The 14,201-nt window shown below is 41.8% G+C and overlaps 1 protein-coding gene across 5 annotated transcripts in view; it reads left to right on the top strand.

Moving 5' to 3' along the window:
* Positions 1-12,171, top strand: part of LOC118401750 (ran-binding protein 3-like) — a 31,779-nt gene extending 19,608 nt beyond the window's left edge. For all 5 annotated transcript variants that reach the window (XM_052476053.1, XM_052476049.1, XM_052476051.1 and 2 more), the window contains 4 exons: positions 499-619; positions 5,462-5,604; positions 6,578-6,758; positions 10,398-12,171. In XM_052476053.1, the coding sequence (XP_052332013.1) occupies positions 499-619; positions 5,462-5,604; positions 6,578-6,758; positions 10,398-10,441 (489 nt within the window). In that variant the 3' untranslated portion in view covers positions 10,442-12,171. The remainder of the gene's footprint in view (positions 1-498; positions 620-5,461; positions 5,605-6,577; positions 6,759-10,397) is intronic.
* The last annotated feature ends 2,030 nt before the right edge of the window (positions 12,172-14,201 follow it).

Here is a 14,201-nt window from a genome sequence, read left to right as displayed (position 1 = left end):
TTCATTTTCAATTAGTCGGCAATGAGAAGTTGTCATCTGTATGAAGGTAAAAAGGCCATTGTTGAACAAAGGATGATTCTTCCTTAATAATCTACTGGAGAACCATTTTGGGTTTAAGTATAATTTATGTATGATTGAAGCTTTTAGTGAGCGGTTTAAAGCTTTAATATTTAACCATTTTAGCCCCTAAACTCATATTTTTTATATATATATATATATATATATTTTTTTAACTAGGCAAGTCAGTTAAGAACAAATTCTTATTTACAATGACAGCCTACCCCAGCAAAACTCGGACGACACTGGGCCAATTGTGCGCCACACTATGGGACTCCCAATCACATCCAGATGTGATACAGGCTGGATAAAAAAGCACATTTTAATTTTGTCTAGCATTCCAAATAAAATAAAATCGTTTTTTTTCTCATATGATTTTAAAAAACGAGTCGTCTGGGGTATTTGTTGTTGATTTGCTGTTTTTTGTTGTCCCTCTCTCAGGTCCAGTGCAAGTTGTTTGTGTTTGACATGACGGCCCAGTCGTGGATAGAGCGAGGTCGAGGGCTGCTCAGGCTTAATGACATGGCATCTACAGATGACGGATCATTACAGTCACGCCTAGGTAGGTACACGAACGCACAAACCTGTACACATTCATGAATGGTTGTTTGTCTCAGTAACTTACAGGATAACTCACAATGCCTTCCTAACCGACCACAGTCATTGGGATTGAACATTCCAAAAAGGATTGAAGGAATACAATGTCTTCCTAACCGACCAGTCATTGAACATTCCAAAAAGGAATGAAGGAATACAATGTCTTCCTAACCGACCAGTCATTGAACATTCCAAAAAGGAATGAAGGAATACAATGTCTTCCTAACCGACCAGTCATTGAACATTCCAAAAAGGATTGAAGGAATACAATGTCTTCCTAACCGACCAGTCATTGAACATTCCAAAAAGGAATGAAGGAATACAATGTCTTCCTAACCGACCAGTCATTGAACATTCCAAAAAGGATTGAAGGAATACAATGTCTTCCTAACCGACCAGTCATTGAACATTCCAAAAAGGAATGAAGGAATACAATGTCTTCCTAACCGACCAGTCATTGAACATTCCAAAAAGGATTGAAGGAATACAATGTCTTCCTAACCAACCACAGTCATTGAACATTCCAAAAAGGATTGAAGGAATACAATGTCTTCCTAACCGACCAGTCATTGAACATTCCAAAAAGGAATGAAGGAATACAATGTCTTCCTAACCAACCACAGTCATTGAACATTCCAAAAAGGATTGAAGGAATACAATGTCTTCCTAACCGACCAGTCATTGAACATTCCAAAAAGGAATGAAGGAATACAATGTCTTCCTAACCGACCAGTCATTGAACATTCCAAAAAGGATTGAAGGAATACAATGTCTTCCTAACCGACCAGTCATTGAACATTCCAAAAAGGAATGAAGGAATACAATGTCTTCCTAACCAACCACAGTCATTGAACATTCCAAAAAGGATTGAAGGAATACAATGTCTTCCTAACCAACCACAGTCATTGAACATTCCAAAAAGGATTGAAGGAATACAATGTCTTCCTAACCGACCAGTCATTGAACATTCCAAAAAGGAATGAAGGAATACAATGTCTTCCTAACCGACCAGTCATTGAACATTCCAAAAAGGAATGAAGGAATACAATGCCTTCCAAAAGTAATCATAAAACCATGACTTATTACACATTTTGTTGTTACAGCCTGAATTCAAAATGGATTAAATGTATATTTTTTTCTCACCCAACTACACCCCATAATGACAAAGTGAAAACATTGTTTTTAGAAATGCTTGGTAATTTATTGAAAATGGAAAACAGAAATATCTAATTTACATACAGTACCGTGTCAAGGTTTGGACACACCTACTCATTCCAGGGTTTTTATTAATTTATTAATTGTAAAATAATATTGAAGACAAATAACATGCATGGAATCATGTAGTAACCAAAAAAGTGTTAAACAAATCTAAATATATTTTATATTTGAGATTCTTCAAAGTAGCCACCTTTTGCCTTGATGACAGCTTTGTACACTCAAATCAAATCTAATTTTATTTGTCACATACACATGGTTAGCAGATGTTAATGCGAGTGTAGTGAAATGCTTGTGCTTCTAGTTCCGACAATGCAGTAATAACCAACAAGTAATCAAACTAACAATTCCAAAACTACTGTCTTATACACAGTGTAAGGGGATAAAGAATATGTACATAAAGATATATGAATGAGTGATGGTACAGAGCAGCATAGGCAAGATACAGTAGATGGTATCGAGTACAGTATATACATATGAGATGAGTATGTAAACAAATTGGCTAGTGATACATGTATTACATAAGGATGATATAGAGTACAGTATATACGTATACATATGAGATGAATAATGTAGGGTATGTAAACATTATATTAGGTAGCATTGTTTAAAGTGGCTAGTGATACATTTGACATAATTTCCCATCAATTCCCATTATTAAAGTGGCTGGAGTTGAGTCAGTGTGTTGGCAGCGGCCAATCAATGTTAGTGGTTGCTGTTTAACAGTCTGATGGCTTTGAGATAGAAGCTGTTTTTCAGTCTTTCGGTCCCAGCTTTGATGCACCTGTACTGACCTCGCCTTCTGGATGATAGCGGGGGGAACAGGCAGTGGCTCGGGTGGTTGTTGTCCTTGATGATCTTTATGGCCTTCCTGTAACATTGGGTGGTGTAGGTGTCCTGGAGGGCAGGTAGTTTGCCCCCAGTGATGCGTTGTGCAGACCTCACTACCCTCTGGAGAGCCTTACGGTTGTGGGCGGAGCAGTTGCCGTACCAGGCGGTGATACAGCCCGCCAAGATGCTCTCGATTGTGCATCTGTAGAAGTTTGTGAGTGCTTTTGGTGACGAGCCAAATTTCTTCAGCCTCCTGAGGTTGAAGAGGCGCTGCTGCGCCTTCTTCACGATGCTGTCTGTGTGAGTGGACCAATTCAGTTTGTCTGTGATGTGTATGCCGAGGAACTTAACTTACTACCCTCTCCACTACTGTTCCATCGATGTGGATAGGGGGGTGTTCCCTCTGCACTCTTGACATTCTCTCAACCAGCTTCAAGAGGTAGTCACCTGGAATGATGTTCAATTAATAACAGGTGTGCCTTAATTTGTGGAATTTCTTTCCTTAATGCATTTGAGCCAATCAGTTGTGTTGTGACAAGGTAGGGGTGGTATGCAGAAAATGGCCTGTAACCTAACGAAATGTGGAAAAGGTCAAGGGGTCTGAATACTTTCCGAATGCACTGTATATGTGTTCCTCAGTGATCCGTCTAATTATCCTGTGTATATATCAATCAATCAAATGTATTTATGAAGCCCTTTTTAAATCAGCAGATGTGACAAAGTGCTGTACAGAAACTCAGCCTAAAACCCCAAACGGCAAGCAATGCAGATGTAGAAGTGCGGTGGCTAGGGAAAACTCCCTAGAAAGGCAGGGACCTAGAAAGAAACCTAGAGAGGAACCAGGCTCTGAGGTGTGGGGCAGTCCTCTTCTGGCTGTGCCGGGTGGAGATTAGAAACCTAGAGAAGAACCAGGCTCTGAGGGGTGACCTGTCCTCTTCTGGCTGTGCCGGGTGGAGATTAGAAGAGTACATTGCCAATTTAAAGGCCAGATTGTTCTTCAAGATGTTCAAACGTTCATAGATGACCAGCAGGGTCAAATAATAATCAGTGGTTGTAGAGGGTGCAGCAGGTCAGTACCTCAGGAGTAAATGACAGTTGGCTTTTCATATCCAAGCATTCAGAGGTCGAGACCGCTGGTGCGGTAGAGAGTTGAAAACAGTAGGTCCGGGACAGGTAGCACGTCCAGTGAACGGGTCAGGGTTCCATAGCCGCAGGCAGAACAGTTGGAACTGGAGCAGCAGCACGACCAGGTGGACTGGGTACAGCAAGGAGTCAATCAGGCCAGGTAGTCCTGAGGCATGATCCTAGAGCTTAAGTCCTCTGGGAGAGTGGGAAAGAATTAGAGGGTTCACACAGGAAACCAGATAATGCAGGAGAATTACATCAGATATAACAGACTGACCCTAGCCCCCCGGCACATAAACTATTGCAGCATAGATACTGAGACGGTGGGTTGGGGGACACTGTGGCCCTGTCCTGACATTTCCCCCAGACAACCAGGCAGGATATAACCCCACCCACTTTGCCAAAAACAGCCCCCACACCACTAGAGGGATATCAACAGTTACTACCCTGAGACCAGGCTGCGTATAGCCCACAAAGATGTCTTCCACACTGTGTTCCCCAGTGATCTGGCTGTAACTACCCTGTGTATCTGTGTTCCCCAGTGATCTGGCTGTAACTACCCTGTGTATCTGTATTCCCCAGTGATCTGGCTGTAACTACCCTGTGGTATCTGTGTTCCCCAATGATCTGGCTGTAACTACCCTGTGTATCTGTGTTCCCCAGTGATCTGGCTGTAACTACCCTGTGTATCTGTGTTCCCCAGTGATCTGGCTGTAACTACCCTGTGTATCTGTATTCCCCAGTGATCTGGCTGTAACTACCCTGTGGTATCTGTTCCCCAGTGATCTGGCTGTAACTACCCTGTGTCTGTATTCCCCAGTGATCTGGCTGTAACTACCCTGTGTATCTGTGTTCCCCAGTGATCTGGCTGTAACTACCCTGTGTATCTGTGTTCCCCAGTGATCTGGCTGTAACTACCCTGTGTCTGTATTCCCCAGTGATCTGGCTGTAACTACCCTGTGTGTCTGTATTCCCCAGTGATCTGGCTGTAACTACCCTGTGTATCTGTATTCCCCAGTGATCTGGCTGTAACTACCCTGTGGTATCTGTGTTCCCCAGTGATCTGGCTGTAACTACCCTGTGGTATCTGTGTTCCCCAGTGATCTGGCTGTAACTACCCTGTGGTATCTGTGTTCCCCAGTGATCTGGCTGTAACTACCCTGTGTCTGTATTCCCCAGTGATCTGGCTGTAACTACCCTGTGTATCTGTGTTCCCCAGTGATCTGGCTGTAACTACCCTGTATCTGTGTTCCCCAGTGATCTGGCTGTAACTACCCTGTGGTATCTGTGTTCCCCAGTGAGCTGGCTGTAACTACCCTGTGTATCTGTGTTCCCCAGTGATCTGGCTGTAACTACCCTGTGGTATCTGTGTTCCCCAGTGATCTGGCTGTAACTACCCTGTGTTCCCCAGTGATCTGGCTGTAACTACCCTGTGTTCCCCAGTGATCTGGCTGTAACTACCCTGTGTATCTGTGTTCCCCAGTGATCTGGCTGTAACTACCCTGTGGTATCTGTGTTCCCCAGTGAGCTGGCTGTAACTACCCTGTGTTCCCCAGTGATCTGGCTGTAACTACCCTGTGTATCTGTGTTCCCCAGTGATCTGGCTGTAACTACCCTGTGTATCTGTGTTCCCCAGTGATGCGGACCCAGGGCAGTTTAAGGTTGATCCTGAACACCAAGCTGTGGCCCCAGATGCAGGTGGACAAGGCCAGCGAGAAGAGTGTCCGCGTCACCGCCATGGACACAGAGGACCAGGGAGTCAAAGTGTTTCTAATATCGGTACGGCACCATCCCCTAGCCTGCATCACACATACAGCACCGTCCCCTAGCCTGCATCACACATACAGCACCATCCCCTAGCCTGCATCACACATACAGCACCATCCCCTAGCCTGCATCACACATACAGCACCATCCCCTAGCCTGCATCACACATACAGCACCATCCCCTAGCCTGCATCACACATACAGCACCATCCCCTAGCCTGCATCACACATACAGCACCATCCCCTAGCCTGCATCACACATACAGCACCATCCCCTAGTCTGCATCACACATACAGCACCATCCCCTAGTCTGAATCACGCATACAGCACCATCCCCTAGTCTGCATCACGCATACAGCACCATCCCCTGTAGTGGGCATGGCCAATGGTGCAGTTTTTGGGGCCCTATTGGTTGCTGAGACGATATTGCTGTTTTTACAGCAAATTTCTTGCAATTCTACATGTTTTGCCATGGCTGCTGCAGTGTCTGAGTGACTCAAACATAACAGAGTCAATGGGAGCCCCCCCCATGCCATGACATTCTCCCTGACTATCTAGTTTTTATTCCAGTGCTTGTTAGATCTCAAAGATGACCTTGCTAACATTATCTTTCCTACATACTTTTGTATCTTGTTTTAGTAATTTAAGTTCGCACTGAGAAGTTTTTACAGTCCGGGAAAATGTAAATAAAACAATTAGAAAATTAGAACTGTGTCACTGCTAAATGCATATAGGGGAAACAATGGTGTCTGTTGAATGTTGTTTATCTCTCGTCTTTGTGGTCCCTTATGGATCTGGCCATAAATCTCCACCCAGCACAGCTGGAAGAGGACTGACTACCCCTCAGAGACAGGTTCCTCTGTAGGTTTCTTCCTAGGTTCCTGCCTTTTTCTAGGAAGTTCCAAGCCACTGTTCTTCTGAGTTGCTCACTCTTTGGTGTTTTTTGGCTGGGTGATTTTTATTTTTTTATTTGTTGGTTTCCAGGCCAGTTCTAAGGACACAGGTCAGCTCGCTGCAGCGCTGCACCATCGTATCCTGGCCTTGAAGAGCCGTGCGGACCAAGAGCCCCATGAGGCCTCGGCTACAGACTGCGTCCCTGAGGCTGACCTGCCCCACTCTGAGGGGGACAGCGATGAGGAAGACCAGGTCAACAACACAGCAGCAGGTCTGTACCTAGCTACCTTTCTAGTGGTATTAGTGGGTGGGTGTGTCATTCAATCACTTTTTGTGAGACTTCAAGGTTCTTCAACTGCCTTTGTGGTACTTTGTTTGTGTACTTTTAGTCAGTATGTCTACCCATATCTCTGCAGTTACTATTACTAGTGTGTCCAGTCATCAGTCCCGCCGACGACAGGGTAGCCTAGTGGTTAGAACGTTGGACTTGTAACCGAAAGGTTGCAAGATCAAATCCCTGAGCTGACAAGATAAAAATCTGTTGTTCTGCACCATTCCCAATCTGTTGTTCTGCCGCTGAACAAGGCAGTAAACCCACTAGGCAGTCATTGAAAATAAGAATTTGTTCTTAACTGACTTGCCTGGTTAAAGAAAGAAAGAAAGAAAGAATAAAAACCTACATGTGTTCCGCGTACCATGCACTCAATCTGAGATCAAAACATGCAGGTACAAAAAACTGGCACATTCTGGTGTTTGACTCAACCATCTGAAGTTGGAGCTGAGCCAATCAGAGGACTGGTTTCTTCCCTCCAGCTGGATGGCAGCTCTCTTGTTTGTTGACATCAATGATGTGTGAGGGGGAAAAAGGTGAACGAACTGATTGCCAAATACATTTTCCAAAATTGTATCTTAAGTCAGGCGCACAACCACTTTCTTAATTGTCTACTTAGCTAAGGCGTCATTACGACGAAGGTAATTAGCTACAGCGTTTAGTCAACTAAAATAACACTTTCTTACCCGCGTTGATCTCCGCAACGGTAGTAGGCGGGAGCGCATTGATGAGCAAGGAAGTGTGTGTGTGTGTGTGTGTGTGTGTGTGTGTGTGGTGCTGAGGTAGTTCAGTGCGAGTGGATGGAAACAGACAGGGCAGAGAGAGCTTTTCCGCTAATACCGTCGTTAACGTAATGCTATGTTGGACTGTTAACGATTAGTAGGCCTATGTTAATTAAACAGTTATTGATCTGTAGGCTGCTAAGTAGTGATAATAGTCAGTTCACCAATGACAACAAGGCATATTGAATATTAGGTAGCCTAGTAGTCAGACCTAACTTGGAGGATTATGTCAGGGATGGAGATCAGCAACAAGCTCCTATAGGTCTAGTTCACTTGTTTCATATTACCAAATAGCCTACAGTAAACTAGACTACTACATTGCATCCAGTAATTGAATTATTCTGAATTTTCTCCCCAAACAAAATGAAAAAAAGTCAGTTTACATTTTCACTAGACTAGCCACATAGACACCTATTCGTTAGAAAAATCATTACTCCTAAATTGAACCTAGAAACATTTGAAATTGTCATTGAGACCATCTCCATTTCATTTAGGATAAAACTTCTGTGTTAGCTACATTGTTTGATATCATTTAAGATCTAGGTTTCAGGAAATGGCATTTACTGGTTAAAAATAAATAAATCTAAATGCTCGGACTTCCTGAGGGGGAAGTTAACTTTGGGAAAGACGTGCCACTAGCGGGACACCTCGACAACGTCAGGTGAAATTGCAGAGCGCGAAATTCAAACTACAGTATTATAAATATTTAACTTTCATAAAATCACAAGTTTAACACATCAAAATAAAGCTTCACTTCTTGTCAATCGAGCCGCTGTGTCAGATTTAAAAAAGGCTTTACGGTGAAAGCAAAAAATGCAATTATCTGAGAACAGCGACCCGTATAAAAAAACCATTGAAAACTAAAGTCCGAAATAGCGATATAATAAAAGCCTTACCTTTGATCTTCTTCTGTTGGCACTCCAAAAGGTTCCAGTTACATCACAAATGGTCATTTTGTTCGATAATGTCTTTCTTTATATCCATAAAAACTCAGTTTAGCTGGCACGCTTCAGTCAATAATTCACCCAGTTTCCCTCCATCAAAATGCATACAAAATAAATCCCAAACGTTACTAGTAAACTTCTCCAAACAAGTCAAACAACATTTATAATCAAACCTTGGTCACCCTAATACGTAAATATATAATAAAATTTAAGACAGAATTGTTATTGTCTTTACCGGAGAAAAATACCAAAATGCGCTCTCTTTCACACACTTGGAAACACTACAGCCAAAATGGGAGCCACCTAGAAAAACTAGAATTTCTGGGTAATTTTTTCCAAAAACCAGCCTGAAACTCTTTCTAAAGATTGACATCTAGTGGAAGCCCTAGGAACTGCAATCTGGGAGGACTTTGCCTTATAATAAAAGTGATATCCATTGAAAATAGTGGTAAGCTGAAGTTTTTTGTGGGGGGGGGGGGTGATTTGTCCTCGGGGTTTCGCCTGCCATATCAGTTCTGTTATACTCAGACATTATTTTAACAGTTTTAGAAACTTTAGAGTGTTTTCTATCCAAATCCAGTATATGCATATCCTAGCTTCTGAGACTGAGTAACATGCAGTTTACTTTGGGCCTTTCATCCGGACGTCAAAATACTGTCCCCTATCCTGTTCTGGACCTGCCCAACTCAAGGCCTACATCAGCACCACCTTGTCAGAGAATACTAGGGAGAGCCCTGGGGTGTATTCAATCGTCCATCTGTTGCAAAAAAAAAACTTAAACGTAGCAAACGGAATGAAACTGGAAGGGACTTACCTGAATTTGTCCAATAGATCCCCCGTTCATCATTTTTCATTATGACGCTTACTGGTAGTCCCTAGTCACGTGATGTTTATCTGTACATGGCGACGAGATACTGGAGCCTTGAGACACTGAGTGTTTTGCAGTACAGCACACGCCAGGTGATGTAGTTACAGTATGGAATTCACAACTAAATGTTTGCCAGCTAGATGTCTTTGTACCTATTAACCGTCAAATGTGCTAAATGCGATGCAGTTGCGTTGCTAATTTAGTAGCTAGTAAGCTACATTCAAAATCAAGCTTTTACTTGGTAATGGCAGAGAATCCCCTCTTGGATCAAGAGCTGTGTAATATTTGTTTTGTGCATGCAGCAAACTGTGAGTAGCATTTTTGAGTTACTTGTATGACTTTATTTGCTGGGATGTCTGTTCTGCAAATACTTTAGGTTCAGAGACTGTATAAAATGTTTGCAATGCGCTCGTTAGCATTTATTTAGCATTCTCGATGGGATTTTACATGTACTTGTTAGCATTGCTAACCTTCGGATTACAGCGGATCAGTGGGGTTTGAAAAATAGAGCTCCTTGTGTTCAGTGCCGGTATAGAGTTATGACAACCAGGATACCGCCCAAGCCTACAATTCTAGTTTGTCTAGTCACTGTTCGGCTGCTCTGCAATTTTGCTGTTTTAAAGCTAATTTCCTGCAATTCTACACATTTTGCCAGGTCTTATGCCTTGTTCTTATGCTAGCAAAATGACTCAAACATTACAAAATCAATGGGGACTCTTACATTTTTGAAATTTCCGATTATCTCCGACGGTCTAGTTTTTATTTTTGTGATTTGTTAGAGCTCAAATATCTTATTTAAATAAAAAAAAGACGTATAAAATAATATTGCTCCATTCTATTTTCTACATTCTTAATCTTGTTTTAGTCCTTTTTAAGTTACACTGAAAACAATTTACCATCCAGAAAATGATTCCTGTGTGCCAATGCTAAATGCATATAGGGCAAACCCTTGATTGTATTATATTAACAGTGTTCTGTCCTGCAGGTAACTCCGAGGGAGGGGAGACCCAGGCTGCTGGGAGCACATAGCGTTGGTCGCCCTAAAGGACTGCCTGTCAGGATACTGCTACTGTTTAAGGGGCATTTTACTGCAGGCATCCCCACGGACACCCCACCCTGACCAACATGGGTCCTTCAGACCAGTACTTTTGGATATTTAGAATTCTAGCTCCAGGATTAAAAATATAAAAAAAACCTGTGCTGGAGTCTCTCTCACTCTAACTCGTGCAGTTCATTTTTTCCCCTTTTGCATTCAAAGAAAGTAAACATCTGGAGTTATTATTATTATTATTATTTTTATTTTTTTCTCGGCTGCAATAAGAAACCACAGCTTTTTGGGGGAGGTTTGTGACTTGGCTTCTCATCATATTGATGAGTGTGAGGGTGTTTTCCCCTCTGACATTTTAAGGTATGACACATGTTTTATGAATGCAGTTTCTACTATGGGACCTTTCTACTCACCCACACGTCTTGGACCCACCCAACCAGCCCCGGCTCCAGAGGAACTCATGGCTGTCACCGTGTACTGCTCTGTCTTATGGTCAGTCATTTGACTGGTCCTTCATCGGCTCACCATCCCCATCCATCCAGCTCTCACATGTCGAATAGTTTCTGGATATGTCATTCATTTGTGGTCATCAATTTTCGTGAGCTATCTAACACATAATATGCACTGTGTTTCTAGTGTTCACGGCTAGTCCGCATCACTCAGTCTTCAAATGATAGCAGTTTCTTATATTTCCTATTTAGTAAATAAATGACTAAAACCAATGCAACTCTTGTGGGTTAATGCTCCAAGGATAACCAACGGAGCAGGCAACAAGGGGCATGTCCCAATAATATCTGGTTTCTCCTGAAAGTGTGTACTCATTCAGTCTGAGCAGGTTCGACCAGAGCCCAGTGAGATACTTCTCACACATCTAAAATCATTGGATTGGTGGCGTCCATCATTTTAACCACATTTCCATTTCCATTCAAATCAGTGAGGGAAAGTGAACAAGTGCACACTTTTTTGGAGCAAAGAGAGTTGTGACAAAACCAAGGATTCACCTGGAAAATGTCTCTAAAATGGATGACTGCATCATCTAGTCATTGACCCTGTTATGCATCTCAAGAAAGTAACTCAACAAAATCTTATCTACATTTTGTATGTCATGGTTTTCATTTCTGACATTTGAGAGTGTATTGTGTTGATACAGTATTATTTGTTGTTTGATAATATAAACATTTGTATCCATTTTCAATTCATTTGGAGAAAAAAAAAATCAGCTGGAATGAAGATTTATTTTGTCTGTGGGAAAAGAAAAAAAACGGGAGTTCATTCAAACAACCGTACTTCCGTTGAATGTCATGTACATTTGAATATAGGCCGTGGTTGTGGAGTAGACTTTTCTGGGATGTAAAGATCCCGAAGCGTCTGTGTATGTGCGGATGACTTTCTACTATTCTAGTATGTTCTGTTATTTAAAATATAATTAAATGATCTTGCAGACATTGATTAATCTCTTAATCTAACTTTATTAAACGAGCACCATTCGTCTGAATAGGTCTGTTCTCTACGACGAGCAGAGAATATACTCATGTGCAGAACATGATCCGCACAGAAGCAGATCCTAAGAAAGGAGGATCCGCAACCACGCCGTTGAATATATTAATTATCCTTTAGTTAGCGATCCGCAGCCACGCCGTTGAATATATTATTCTTTAGTAATCGTTCTCAACTCCTCTCTCTCTTTACAAAATAAAACATTTTGGACTGACCTGTATTTTTCATTATGAAATCTTCATCAAACACATCAATAATTTCTCCCATATCGCAAAGAGCTGAAATAGGGACTACAGATTAATGTACCTACAAAAGCAATGACACTCATTCATTCACAAAGGACAGTGGGAAGGAAGCTTGAGAAGTTTCTAATTTGACAAGTTTCTGTTAAATGTTTACTTCAAACTGAAACCTTTTTAGTGACATAATGGGTTCACAGTATGTTATGTGATAGGCAGTGTTGCCAGGTCGAGCTAAAATTTCTAGCACAATGACCACTCAAAACCCACCCACAAGACCTGAATACAAGCCCACATTTTTGTTCCAGCGGCAAGAGAGGAGTTTGTCATTGTGGAGACAACTACTGGATAAATGTACAATGTACAAAATATTTATGGTCAAATTGTTTCTCTGCATGTATCACTTTATTACTGGTTCATCACACCAATTGATTTAATCTGAATTTTAAACTGGGTGGTTAGAACCCTGAATGCTGATTGGCTGACAGCCGTGGTGTTACCACGGGTATGACAAAACATTTTTTACTGCTCTAATTATGTTGATAACCAGTTTATAATAGCAATAAAGCACCTCGGGGTTTTGTATCCTGGCACTCCGTGAGGTATATTAGCCATATACCCCCGCCTTAATGCTTAACTATAGAAGTGATTGATAGTGAATGGTTAAGCCATATATAATTTTCAAGAAAATATTGTGAAATAGTGTTGTCACATTGCTCTAAAATAATCGTATTCCTTTAAACTGTAGGCTGTCAATGTAATTAAGAATTAGTTCGTATCTGACTTGCCTAGTTAAATAAATAAATAAATTATCATTAAAAAAAATGGAGTATAAAAATCTAAAAACCCCAACAGTTTTTTTGTTTGGGGCTTCTTTTATTTCATAATAAATGTCAATGTGTAGAGATAAGTACTCACCAAAACAGTAGTGCTGGTTTGCTAGCAGCTCTCCATCTAAAGCAGGCCTGTGCAATTCTTTCCATGGAGGGCCACATCATCATATTTTTTTCCCTATCGCGGTCCAGAATCATATTACAGGATTATACATCATGTGTATGACTGTGTTGACAGATAAATCTACAGTAAATCTCGTCCAGATATGCTACTTATTTTAGTTTTTTAACATGCACAGAAATAAACCACATCCATGTTCTCCTTTTGGTAGGTATTTTCATTATTAAACATGCAATGAACTACACGGAGGGAAAAGTCTATTCTGCATTCAGCACCACGGACAGAACTCTTGTTAACGGGGATGCACAAAAACAAAGAGCTCAACATTACATTTAAACTACTCAATCAGTGTGCGGAGTGACGTCCTACGTTCACGGTCTACTTTCCTTTTCTTTGAAATCTTTGAAAAACTAATTTTCCCGTCATTTCTAGCTAGCTACTATTTGTAACTGTGACGTGTGTCAGCCTGTCAGTCACACTCTGTGTTCGTGCAGTTGTTATTTATACGTGCCTTCAAAATAAATTACTTAAATCATTATACAAAGGCGAGTATATATTGAGCTTTTAATTTGAATAACAAAAGTTTTTCTAAACTTTTCTATCGCAAATTCTTTACGTGATCTGAGCATGATGCCACGTATGGCCCCGGGCTGGCCCTTGCCCAGGCCTGATCTAGAGGATGAGGTGATCCTAGCACAAGTTGATGCTGCTACTGCCATTCCCCATATGTTGCTCTACAGAGAGTAGAGGAACAGAGTTATAATGAGCGATGAGTTAGATACACAGGGGGAATGAGACTTTACAGACAGATGATTGAAGGAAGCGTCTGTGTGTTCTGTTACCCCAAAGAGCCCCACTAGCAGGTTGAAGTGCTGGGTTAGACCAACCAGGAGCCCCACTAGCAGGTTGAAGTGCTGGGTTAGGCCAACCAGGAGCCCCACTAGCAGGGGCGACCTTAGGGGACACTAGGAAACAAGGGTTCCAGCCATGGAGAGGCCAAAGGAGGTACATGCTAGTGATCCCCATACAAGTTGCTACTGCTGCCACTTCC

The sequence above is a fragment of the Oncorhynchus keta genome, chromosome 23 (genome assembly GCF_023373465.1).
Source record: "Oncorhynchus keta strain PuntledgeMale-10-30-2019 chromosome 23, Oket_V2, whole genome shotgun sequence".
In the NCBI taxonomy this organism is placed as follows: Eukaryota; Metazoa; Chordata; class Actinopteri; order Salmoniformes; family Salmonidae; genus Oncorhynchus; species Oncorhynchus keta.
Note: the sequence above shows the minus strand (reverse complement) of the source record. Positions and strands in the feature narration are given on the sequence as shown.